We start from the raw sequence: 13,657 nt of genomic DNA on the forward strand, positions 1-13,657 counted from the left end.
GTTTGAGTAAAGGCTCCTGTGCGGGTGGTCGCGTTTAACTCAGTGTTTTATGTTTTCTGCTTTTTCTGCCAGGATTTTCAACATTCTGCTGAACTTCTCAGTTTTTCCTCCTCAATCTCAGCTGTGATCGGATGTTTACTATCCAAAAACCGTAAGACGAACGAGAGATCTGTGTGCCTTCCAGCCATTATTATAAAACAGTTTTAATCGCCCCCAGACCTCAAGCAATGAAACTGTTGCTACCCTGTATGCTCCTGACGCTCGGACTGGCCTCTGGTAAGAAAGTTTTAATTACTGTGTTAAACTGTAAATGCCTCATAGTTCTGTGATTTTCTGTGTTGTTATGAGGAGGCTAAATTTAGTTTTGTTTGTTTGTTTTTTTGTTTTTATTTTTGGTGTAGGTAATGTTCTGAGATCAGATTAGTGACTAAAGGTAATCAGTCTGAGGATGTGTGTAGAAATGTGTAAGATACACGACGCAATTTATCATTTATTTTCAATACTATATTTTTTGTGAGTACCAGGATTGTAATGTAACGATACTGCATGAATGTGTACTGGTACTAGTAATGGAAGCCTGTCTGTGCTTTTTTTTGTCTGTGGTGTGACACACCAGCAGCAGGGTCTTGGTCCAAAGGTTACGTGTGTGCAGGCTTGTGCCCAAATGTTGCAGCTGGCACCACTGAGCACCTTCACTCCAGTTTAAATCTGGACTAAACAGATAGTCAGAACGTATCCTTATTGTTCTGTCCTGCAGTAACAGGATACCGCAGTCCACTGAATGACTTCCAGCGCTCAGAAGGCAGGGAGCTGGTTCCTACCTCCTGGAACTCAGCTCGAGTATTGCTGTTGCCGGGCCTGAACCTGGAGGACTGTGCCACCCGCTGCTCACAGTCTCTGGACTGCAGGTATCCAACATTTAACTACTTTGATACAGCAGACTGGAAGCAGCAGAGGACAACCTTTCATTCCCAAGGAGGCTATAATTAGAATAGGGTTATTATTACATTTTAATGGCTACTTGTGACTATTAAAGTCAATCATTTCTTAATCTACAGAACATCATCAGGGCCAAAACATTTCATTAATGGTTTAGTGTAGCTTGCAGTTTGCAAGATTAAGCATTTTACCCTTAATTGTGATGGTTCTGTAAGGTGAAGTAATATATTTTTTTCTTCTAGTACTTAATTCCATAAAAAGACCAAAACCAACAATTGAACTGATCTGGTAATAAGTATTGTCTGTGCAGCCAATGTCTGATATGTCTTATTCTTCTGTTGTGTTGCACAACGAAACCAATGAAGCATCAGAATAAAGAAATCATTTGAACTTACACCATATTAGTAGTAGTAGCAGCAACAAGTATTCAGCACATCTAGTTTCCCAGAAAATATCATTTCAAGTATTTACAACAACAATAGAATCTCAAAAAAATGATGATCACAACGTGTATCTGCATGTCGCTTCTCTTATTTTACCTTTCAAAAGTAAAAGTTGGATTGGATGTTTAAAACAGGCTGTTATGATTTTAATCATTTTATTAATTATTATTGTTGTATGATTAGTCTTAATTTTTTTCTTTCAAATCAGCCATCTGCCTTGGGGACATGTTTAAACCTTTATGATTGGCTGACTACTCGTGTCTCTGGACAGCATGAATCAAGAAGGGAGCAGTTGATGTTATTATTGCTGACAGATGTGATGGCCAACAAGATGAAAATGAGACCCTGTTTATAATAAACTGGAATTTCTGCTTTGTAGTGTCCTACTAATGGTCTTTAAAGCACTCAGATTATCAACATTAAGAAAATGTTAAATGAGTGTTAACTTAGTGTACCTGATTGTAAGTTTGTATCTGTGGATGTTCAAAGCTGTGACATGAAAATATCCCTCAATGCCAGAGCCTTCAACTATGAGACCCGTCCGACTGTCACCTGTAAACATCTGCCCTGGGTGGGCGATGGGAACAACGCGGAGGTGAAGAGAAACGTAAACTGTGACCTTTATGAGAAGAAGGGTAAGACTCACTTGTGACATTACAGGGATCACTGTGACATATCAGTATGGGAGTTGTTTGATTTGCTCTTTTCATTGTGAAGTCTATGTCAGAAAGTGCATCGTGGGTAAAGGAGAAGACTACCGAGGGAAAGTTTTCACCACAAGAAGTGGGCTCACCTGCCAACAATGGTGGTCCAAATTTCCTCACGATCACAGGTGAGACACTGAGAAGCTTTGGTCAGATCAGAGTATCATCAGAGTATAAGAGTATTTGGATGCTCTGTATGTACTCCAGCACATTTGCTAAAAATGGACGGAAGGAAACAAAAAACAAGCAGGAAGCAAAGATGGCAACAGTATAGGCTTGGCAGGACAGACCCGTGGATTTCTTTTTTTGTCTTCTTTTGGCCAAGAAAACTCATTTACCACAGTTTTAAGTTCATATTAAATTGTCCAGTTGTCCAGAGTTGCCACTTTAACTTCACAGTCACTGTAACATTTCCGGTCGTTGGGGATACAGTGTCACTCCCTGCAAAACTCTCTGTTTGTCTCAGGTGGACTCCGACAGCCACTAATGGACTGGAGTTGAACTACTGCAGGAATCCCGATGGGGATCGTATTGGTCCGTGGTGCTACACCACTGATCCCGAGCGACGTTACGAAAGCTGTAACATCCCCCAGTGCAAAGATGGTACATCCCGTACATTTCCACATATCACTATTATAAGCACTAATTAATATGGCAAATAGAGACCGCATTCTGAGAAAGTACAAACAGTAATAACACATTCATTAATTTGAGTTTTAAAAAAAATAACTGTGTGGACTTTTAGAGGAAATCCTTTGAAATAGCACCTTCATTGATTGTTACCAGTAAAACTAGACCAGACCCATTTTCACCCATTTTGTTAAGAACCTATGCCAATTTGTATGTTTGACACTGAAAAACAAATTTTACAATTGCATGTTCAGCTGCCTGCTGTGCACTGAATAAAAGATGGTGACTTTGTTAAATAGAGGGTTGTAATTACCAAGTGTACCAATTGAACACAGTCTTCATTTTCCCTTTAATTACTACCAAATTACATAGTCCTTCCTAAGAATTTGCAATTACCAGAATATCAGTTTCTTTCAGGGAAATCAGCCACAAATTATGGAGCCTGTAAATTCAAATGTTTCTGTATGGGTGATGTTCTTTCTTTTTTTCCCTCTCACCTCTGACTCTAAAGCTGTGTTTGTGGATTTATTTGTAGAGGTGTGTATCACATGTAATGGAGAGGACTACAGAGGGCAGGTTGACCACACTGTGAGCGGCAGAGAGTGTCAGAGATGGGACCAGCAGTACCCTCATCAACACATCTACCAGCCTGAAAAGTACTCAAGTGTTCATCACTGCATTACCCGTCACATGCCCGTTTAGTCACGTGAATCAGTATCAGACAGGATCTGCACTTGCTTCCTTTGTGTTGTTATTTTGCACAGAATAAATGACTTGTATTTTTCAATTAAATGTATTTTTCAGGTATCCCGATAAGAGTTTAGATGATAACTACTGCCGTAACCCTGACGCCTCTCCGGTGCCCTGGTGTTACACCACAGACCCTGAAGTGGAGAGAGAGAACTGTGAGATCAGCAAGTGCAGTAAGACGAGGCTTTTCTTACTATATCACTATTAGAAATACTCATAACAACATTATAGATAGAGTGAAGAACTGTTTAATAGATTAGACAATCAACAGAAAGAAAAAAATAATAATTAGTCAAAAACTGTAATGGCATTGGATTAAGTGCATAATTTTTTTCTTTCTTTCTTTCTTTTTTTTTTTTTTTTTTTTTTAGCCAGACTTACTGTTACTGTTTTGTGTCAGTTTAGGGACACACAGTTAATTGACTAATAAAGGCTAAAGTAATGGCACTGACTGAGATAATACCATAATGTTTTGCATAATAATTGGATCTTGCTTCTGTCTTCTGCTTTGTTTGTGTCTTTTGTTTCCTCTGGCACAATAGAGGAGACATGAGCTTAACTGAGCTCATTTCTGTGGCTTTAAGTGACAAAGTGGAATTAGGGAGTTCCATTAGGTTGCTGTAATTAAATTTAGAAAAATCACTTTTATAGTGTTTGTGCAAATTACTTCCCAAATTGTGAGACACCTCACAATTGCTGCTACAATTCTCTTTGATGTAAGAATAAGCGTGATTCAAGCCCCTGTGTTGTCTCAGGGTCTCAGGTTAATTTAATTTTACTTATGATGATTTCTTATTTTTTAATTTCTCTTTCTATAGCTTACCTCAGTTTTTATTTAATTTTTGTGTGAGTTTTACTGTGTTATAGCTTTCATTTGGAGTGCAATTACTTATCAAATATACATAAAAACTTTAAAGATATAAGGTAAAAGTTACTTGGTTGCAATGTGGTTTGTATGATATGAAATTATATATAAATTAATACTTTTTAGATCTTTTTTCCCTTTTAAAGTTGGGACCACTATGTTTAACATTTAATACATGACTTGCAAGGCAGACTCAATTGTTGAACTTTAAGCTTCAGATCATATATAAATAAATAAACCCAAATAAGGCATCAGTGTTTTCTCCAGAATTTCGACATGAGTTGGCAAGATAACGGTAGCGAAGCTGGCATTTCCACAGAGGACAGAGATCCATGTGGCCAAAACTCTATAAGATAGCACCATCTTGTGGTGCAGTGTTAAGTAAAAAAAAAAAAAAAAAATCAATTGTCATGAAATAAATCTGGTGTTTTAAAAATGAAGTTTTATTTATCTTGTCTGTTATCCAGTGTGTTTATTCTGTTTTTGTGCCTGCATCAGACAAACAAAATACAATCTGAGGAAAATGGGAGAATTTTCACTTTAAATCTGGCAGTTCAGGTCCTGGATTTGAAAAATAAAAAAGTGCTGAAAGGGAACAACTCGATCATTGCTCTACACCATTATGTTGGCCTCTTTACATTTTGGGGAAGCTAAATAAAAAATATAAAATCGCCAGTTTACTCACCTTAGAGATCAGCTCAGAGTAAAACAGTGATAGATATCTTGAGTTTAAATTTAACCAAGGTAGCAAGTATGAATCATTCTTGCACCATGATGAAGTTTTGAAAAGAAGAATATTCAGATTCATTAAAGTTCCCCTCCAAATATGTTTTTGAGACAAATGGAATAATCATTCATCATCATAAATCATCATGTCTGATAAAGGATATCGTTTTTGAAACAAAAGCTCCGATTTCACATTAAACTACATTTACTTCTTCTTCAAATGTTTAACTCCTCGACACAAGATGTCTCCTAATTCACTGAAAAGGCAATTCTTGGTCTGGTGTCTTAGTTTATGTAAATTACATACGTGAACCATGATTGGCTCTCAGTGATTAGCTGTGATGTCAAAAAAACCCTACTCATACATACATGTTTTAAAGTTATATGTGTTATATGTGGCATGTACGCATTAAAATGTCCTTTGTTATATGTTTTGTGGAGCTGTGTACTTATCCTAAACGTTTTAAGTTCAGAGAAATCAGTCATTTTATTCAGTGTAACAGTCTGTTTCAATTGGTCACCTGATACTGTAAGTTCTGGGAGAGAGCCAAACGTGACTAAATGTAATGTGAATAACACTAAAAAACATTTCCTCATCCATGAGCATTTCTGCCTGAGTCACATCAGATTTTCATTAGCAATGGGAGTTGTCGAACAGTAAAGATAACAATTCCCATGATCCCACACTACCTGCGTCTTTTGCTTTGCATTTACTTAGAGGCCCCTAGCAGCAGAAACTACATACTATGCATTGAAATTCAGGCAAGGTGAGCACAGAGGAACTTTTCACATTGAGAAGATGAATTCAGAAACAGCCTTCTGGTGTCAAACTTTTGCCAACTTGTGCATCATCTCCACATTATCCTCAAAAAGCCATTGTTTAGTGAAACGGGACTTTAAAGAGTTTCACGTGCTGTAAACACAGTTACAGAGCACACTGGCAGTATTTTGTAGGTTTTGTAGTTATTCTGTGCCATCACATTGACTCTACTGGACAAGAGAAAGAAAGAAATCGGTGTTTTGACTTTAATTTTATGGAACATAAATCCCAAATTCCTTTCTCTACTTCAGTGGCCAGGAGTCCTGTTCATATTAATATTAACCACATTAACTAACCTGTGAGCTGTTATGCGAATTAATTTCCTCTTCAACTTGCTCCTTCCCTCCAGCTGAGGTGCGGGTTGAGAAACGCCAGCGCTCCAGCTTCACGACCAACTGTTTCCGTGGCCGCGGGGAGGATTACCGTGGTAAAGTGAACGAGACAACATCGGGTATCCCCTGTCAGCGGTGGGACTCCCAGTCCCCTCATGAGCATCCCTTCTACCCAAACATATACGAATGCAAGTAAGTAGATACGTAATATACAACAATATGGAGGAGGGAGATGAAGTTTGAAAGAAGAAAGTGCTTTGGTGTTATTCTCTGTCCAAGCCTGTTAGTTAGAAAGTGCTCTCTTTGCTTCACACATGAATATTAATGTCAAGATGTCATTGAAGTGTCACTTTTTGTGATCGTATTTCTCTGCTCACATTAGAAAGTAGATGACAGACAGTCAGCAACACCACATTAAAAAGCGGGCCGCCATCTGAGTGGTGATATGGATGTGAAATGAATACTAAACTAATGGGTGACACAGTGATCATTTATCATGCCAAAATTGAGGAAGAGTGTTTGAATCACTGACTTTTGTGGAAAAAATAAAATAAGTATGGTGCTTCTGTATAATCTTTATGTCTCTAAAGCAGATACAGTGCAGTGTGTCATGTCATTTAACGCATTCGTGATGAGACATTATTAGTTTGCCTGAAAAGTTCCTGAAAAGTTGAACTTTTTTGGCTATGATACAATCAAGATTTAACTATGCCTGTATTTTCTATTACCACAGTCTGTTTACACACTTACAGACTGTAAACAATAAGATGATATGTTGTGTCCTTGATCATAATAAAATAACCTATTTAAGTCCAGGACATTCTGAATCACTAAAGTGGTTAAACATTGCTAACAGGGTTCAGGGTCTTGCAGCAAGTCATGTGTATAAATGCCTGAATGGTCAGGTACAAGACTATTTATAGGAGTTTTACGTGTACTGGGGAGCAGCATGGATAGAATACAAGGCACAGTCAAAATTCAGTCAATATCCAAAGATATGTTTTGGATCTTAATCTGAAAATCTGGAATAGCCTGCCAGATCAGCTAAAGTGTTCTCAGGCCAGGAGTGTGGAGTTTATATGGACATTTTTACTTTATTTTTTATGTGTTTTTCTCCTGTGTCATGTTTCAATCCTGTGCATAACGCTTTGTCAATGTTGTTTACAGTTTGATTCGTCTGTCTGAATGTCCATGTTATATGTGTGTTTTTTAAGTGAATAAGTGTTGAAAGTCTGTTCTGTGCCAGTTGTTTCATGAGAATAAAACCAAACTGGACCACTTCTACCTCACTGTGTACTACATCTCATTCAGGGGTTTGGAGGAGAACTACTGTCGTAACCCAGATGGGTCGGAAGCTCCCTGGTGCTTCACATCTGTGTCAGAGATGAGGACTGCTCTCTGCTTACAGATCAAACGCTGTGCAGACGACATAGAGGCTGAAGGTAAAACTTCTTGATTCAGATTTGAGCAAAGTGATAAATTCAATGAATAGTTTAGTTTAGGCTGTAAGACTGCAGCCAGCCAAACCCTAGAAATATTAACCAGGCACTAACAGTAAGTTGGTGTCTCTATTTTTTAAGTACTTTGATTTATCACATTTTATTTATTCGGTTAAATGTTCTTATATGTTGCAGTTCTGCATCTATTATTCTCTGATATTATTGCAACCCTTTGTAACTTTTAAAACCAGAAACAACACATGCATCCCCTTAGAAATGAAAAGTTCAACTTGTTTATAATAAAATGCATACTTGGTCAATTCAGTGCACTAAGGGGTTTTGCTGAGACAGCCTTAATTGGCCTGGTATGCCCCACTAGCTTTGGGTGGCTTTGCTCGTTTCTACTTGTGCAACATTATAATTTGCATTTACCATTATCGTGTTATTGTCACTTGTTGTCATGGTGGATAGATAGTAGATAGTCTCACTATCGGGAAATACAGAATCCTTTATTTGTTTGTAGTAGTCACATAATGAGTCAAAAATACCGCTGTGCATTACCTGTGTAGGTAATGGCCACCATGGGTACATTTTTTACTAACTGATAAAACCAGAAGCAAAAAATCAGAAAATATGGCCTCAATGGCAGCTGTGTCCCCGTATAGAGTTTCAACACTGTATTCCATTTTTACAACTTTATCGCCACTTTCACTGCCACTGCTTTGATAATAAGGTCTCCTTTTTCAGATTGCTACCACGAAAACGGAAGAAACTACAGAGGCATGGTCCGCAAAACTCGTAAGGGGATCACCTGCCAGAAATGGAACGTTAACACACCTCACCGGACCAAGTATGATCATTATTTAGATGTTACAATTTTTTTTTCAATATTTTTGCTTCATAAGATGTGTCCAGATTTCATACTGTACACTGACTCTAAGTGGGTATTGAGGATGTATGCGTGACTAAATTAAGTATACTATAAACAGTCTGCATAGAGATTAAAAACAACAGAAGGAGCAGAATATTTTCCCATGATGCAATGCATGGAAATGGAGGGGTTTCTTGTCAAATAATTAAAAATAATGTGTTTAAGATTTAAGAACACTGCCTCGTGTGTGTAGTATAAAATTAGTATTTAAGTGTCACTTGAGTTGCTTCAGGGTCCTTTCAGCCAAGAAAGACGATCCATTTACAAAAGAAAAACTGAAAAAGAAAAAGTGTTCACATCATTACTCTGATTTTTCAGGATAAACCCAAGGACGCATCCTGAGGCCAATCTGACAGAGAACTACTGTCGTAACCCAGACGGGGACCAGCATGGACCCTGGTGCTACACCACTGACCCGAAAACTGAGTTTGATTACTGTGCCATCAAACAGTGCGGTACATAACTCTGCTTCCAAGTAGTTTAATACACTGTGTGGTGACAAGTTAGCTGAAGTTTCTGTTTTCTGACAGGCAGCTCACTCATTTATCTGTTTCTTGTTTCCAAACAGCTGGAGAGAAAGTATCCATGACTGAACCAGTAGGTTAGTTTCTAAATGACTATGCAGCAACATTTCAGAGTTGACAACAAGTGTGTTATTTATTTTATTTTACAATGTCACATTTTCATTTATGCAGAGAAGGTGGAGTTTAGTGAGTGCGGGAAGAGAGAGGACCGCTTCCAGAGGACGAGGTTGCGTATCATAAACGGGCTTCCCGGGAACTCACCGTGGACGGTGAGCCTCAGAGACAGGTGAGTCTGAGAGCTGATGGTGTCTGAAGTGGCTATGAAAACGTCAAATGCATTCTACCGCTGTGCTGTGTAAGAACTCCGACCTCTCGTGTGCAGGAAAGGAAACCATTTCTGTGGAGGATCCCTGGTAAACCCCAGATGGGTGATCAGCACCAAGCAGTGTTTCTCCTCCTGGTAAACTTTATGTAAACTTTATTTATTGAAAGGTTTTAAAGGGTAGATAAGATAAAAACTAACCCATAAAGTTAGGATATCTAGAGCATCTGCTGCTTATGTAGTCATATTAACAATATTTCTCTTGGCATGGAAATGTCAGTTGGACAAACAGGTCATCACTTGACGCTTGGTTAAGGATATCCATCATGCCTAACGTTTTTTTATTGAGTCTGAATTTTCCTCTAGTTCAACCATGAGGTTCCCATTTGTGGTTATGAGTGAAATGTCCTGACAACTGCTGGACTGATGGCAAAGAAATTTGGCAGTCATATTCATGTTACCTTCAGGATCACTCTGGTGATCCCTTCACATTTCCACCCAGTATCAAAATTTTAATTTGTCCACTACTTTGGTGTATGACCAAATGCCTGCAAAACTAAACGCACTCCCATCAGTCTCAGCTGTAATATGTTTAATGTTAATTAGCAAATGTTAGCATGCTAATGCACTCAACTAACATGGTGAACATGGTAAATATTATACCTGGTTAACATTATTATGGCCTATTATGGAAGAGCAGTGGGAAATTGCTTGACTTTGTCTTGAAAAATAAAGATATTTCAGGATAAGACATGAAATAAAAAGTAGCTCTTTGCTTGTACTTGTGTGTTTACTTCTGTGTGTGTGTGCACAGTTACGTGGACTTGCCCGGGTATTCGGCCATGATGGGAACGCTGTTTCGTGATCCACAAGAAGGAGAGCCTGGCGTGCAAACCATCCCTCTCACTAAGATTGTCTGTGGACCCTCAGAGTCTCAGCTAGTCATGCTACAACTGGAATAGTGTGTACTGTCAAGTGTCCCCAGTATGCACACACATGCGCTCAGACATACCAATAATTTCCCTCTGACGCTGTCTTCTTTCTCTAGCCCAGCCCAGTTTAATGAGCGTGTCTCTCAAATCTGCCTCCCTCCTGAGCGCTACATTGTAGCTGAGGGGACAACCTGTGAGATCGCAGGATGGGGTGAGACAAGAGGCAAGTATTATCCTTTAGAAGTAATAGCCTTTGATAACTGAATTCACTACACGCTGCACTTCATGCAACTGCAGTATGCTTCGATTACAATAATTAATAATAGATTACTTCCCTAAAACAAGCATCTTGTTTCTGCCCTTAAAGTAATGTTGCATCTGAAGGAGCGAGCTATTCAGACCATTGAACAGATGGTGTTGCTATATGCAGAAGCATTCAACATCTGTCCTCCTTCCTCTTCTTTTCTCCAGCTCTCTCAGCTGCTAACCGATTCCTCCTTCTCACTGTTTTTCAAGGGACTGGAGATGAGACTGTCCTCAATGTGGCCCAGATACCAGTTCTTAGCAATAAGGAATGCAACAAATACTTCAGAGGTCGTGTTCGTGAGAATGAGATGTGCACAGGCTCCTTCCAGGGCGGGGTAGGCGCCTGTGAGGTAGGTGTCCAAGTAAAGGTACAGTTTGCACACATCCCAACGTCACCATTTTCTTTGATAGTTATGGCTGTTTTAGCTTAGCTTAGCACAACTAGCCTTGCTCACAGGCACATAGCTCCATTTTGAAAAATATTATAGTTTTTGTACAAATTAAATAAACAAGATATAACATCTTTGGACAGAGCTAGACCAGCTGTTTCCAGTTTTTATGCTAAGCTAAGCTAGCTGGCCACTGGCTTGTGCTTATATTCAGCATGCAGTCGTGAGAATGGTATCAATCTTCTCATCCAACTGTTGGAAAGAAAGGGAACAAGCACATTCCACTTACTGTGCTGGGAATTCACACTTTAAATACTGATGGAGAAAAATTCTTTTGGCAATGGAAATCACTTTAAGTAAAAAGCTTACAGCTATTTATATGTTCCTATAAATCAAACACATTCACCATTTGGATAATGGAGGTGGACAGGACAAGATGTGACTGCAAGATGTTTCCAACCTCAACAGTGACAGTCAGTCATAACAGAGACAAATAATGACTCCAGAATGTTGTTTCTGTGTGTCTGCAGAGAGACTACGGCGGCCCTCTGGCGTGTCAGAACGGGGACTGCTGGGTACTGGAGGGCGTGATCATCCCCATGAGGCGCTGCGGACACCCTGGGCAGCCCAACATCTTCATCCGGGTCTCTGTCTACGTGGACTGGATCAAGAAGGTTATGGAGATGGCTTAGAGACGCAAACTGCCATCCAACCGAGACCGATCACATCAGCTGTCAAAGGCCTCAAGACCGGACCAGTCACTTTTAACCACACACATTTTTTGTCTTCTCAGATGTCTGTTTTACATAAAAAATGTTAGATCAAAATATATAACATAAAGATAATAGATCAAATGGTATATTCAGATTTTATCATACAATATAAAACATTACTATATTGTTTAAAAATAAAAACAACTCAGTCAGACAACTGTAATTTTTATAGCAGCCTACATATGCTTTAAAATTGTTTTTATGTGCATTTATATCTTATCAGAATAACTAACTTTTAAGCGCATGAGTAGGGACTTTTCAGCCAGAATAACTAACTTTTAAGTGCATGAGTAGGGACTTTTCAGCCAGAATAACTAACTTTTAAGCGCATGAGTAGGGACTGCAAAAAACTGTAGAGAAGGTTTAACACGAAAATTTAAGTAAAGTTGTTCAAATCTTTCGGCAACACTTTTGATCAAGTCCCTCTATTCAGCATTTATAAGCAATATACAAACATTGAACAAATGAACACACTTTAATGTAATTGTTGGCATATATAAGGACATTTTAACTATTAATTAACATACACTATTTATCAGCAAATTTAACTTCAGATCCTATAAAGACATATTTTAATACATTAATAAACACTTAAATCTGCTCACAACTGCATTATAGGGCATTCTAAGCATTATGTTAAATATGTATATACTGCTTATAAATGCTAAGTATGGGAACTTGAAGTAAAATACTTGCAATTTTTGTTATTTATTCAACAAAAAATAAAAAGGATGCAAGGATAAAAACTAATTGTAGCCTCTCAGGTTCAGAGGAGAATAACTGGAACTAAGTACCTTCCAATAACAGGGGAGGTGTGGGGGGGTTTACGGCACACAATTTAAGTTCCCAATATCCCCTGGAAATGCACCCTTTACCACAAAACTGTATGCCTCCCCTCCTTTCCCTGGCATTGAATGGAGCTCTGAAATACCTTCTTTGCCCCCAGCCTCTAAAGAAATCCCTCCTCTGCCTGTCTTTTGATGCCTGCCCCCACCTCTAAAGACATGCCTTTGTGCCTTATGCAGAACTGTATGCGCTGCACATTCTTTCTAGTTCTATAGGAGGATTTTTGTAACCCGGTCCTGATGAGCCCACGGAATTCAGCTTAAATAAACCTCAAGATCAGAGTCCAACCGAATCTCAGACACACCAGCCTGCAGAGGGCCACTGAACTCTGTCTCACACACACAATGTCTCTCTCAGTTAAACGGACTGAAGTGCAGGACATGTTCCCTCTAACTAATGATGACCAATTATTCTCCTGCTGCACACGGTGTTTGAACATGACAGGTTGACAGTTATGATTCTCATTCTGTTCACTTTCATTTTGTAATATTTATAGTGGATGACTAATCAAATTCATAAATGACTACCAGTTCTCAGCAACTGTTGCTTCTGAGAAACCTGACTAAAAGTTTTAATAAATGCTGCCATGCGAAAATGCAAATAGTCTCTTTGTTGTTTTGTTTTGCGCACACTGTGGCAACGGACCGCTGAATGAGATGAACAATTTGTAACTTTGAATTCAACATCCGATTATGAAATTTTAAACGTGTAATATTCAGTTTTTATCTGTAGCCACATCATGAAATGAACACTATAAAGTGTTCAGCTCCAGCCCTGTGCTTCATCTTTGTAACTTAAAGCTTTACATGTTGGTCTCCCGCCAGCACGCTCACCTGACATGACTCCGAGAGTGGTGCAGCATTAGCTGTTCCTGGAATGTGTATTCACTGAGGTTCAAACATTTCCATCTGTATTTATCAGTTAGTGCAAGTTTACCAAAGTTGCCTCTTTACAGAAAATATAGGCATAGCTCAGCCAAACGGAGG

General features: G+C 38.8%; 1 protein-coding gene across 1 annotated transcript; it reads left to right on the forward strand.

Moving 5' to 3' along the window:
- Positions 1-15: 15 nt before the first annotated feature.
- On the forward strand, positions 16-12,049 carry mst1 (macrophage stimulating 1). Its single transcript, XM_046383437.1, has 18 exons — positions 16-276; positions 758-908; positions 1,902-2,017; positions 2,100-2,214; positions 2,553-2,689; positions 3,252-3,372; positions 3,521-3,639; positions 6,227-6,401; positions 7,521-7,651; positions 8,396-8,498; positions 8,898-9,034; positions 9,148-9,180; positions 9,275-9,389; positions 9,486-9,563; positions 10,240-10,386; positions 10,474-10,580; positions 10,874-11,013; positions 11,583-12,049. Exons 1-18 carry the CDS (start codon positions 228-230, stop codon positions 11,742-11,744), a joined length of 2,136 nt encoding a protein of 711 aa, XP_046239393.1. The 5' UTR covers positions 16-227; the 3' UTR covers positions 11,745-12,049.
- Positions 12,050-13,657: the final 1,608 nt, after the last annotated feature.

Source organism: Scatophagus argus, chromosome 3 (assembly GCF_020382885.2).
Source record: "Scatophagus argus isolate fScaArg1 chromosome 3, fScaArg1.pri, whole genome shotgun sequence".
NCBI lineage: Eukaryota > Metazoa > Chordata > Actinopteri > Scatophagidae > Scatophagus > Scatophagus argus.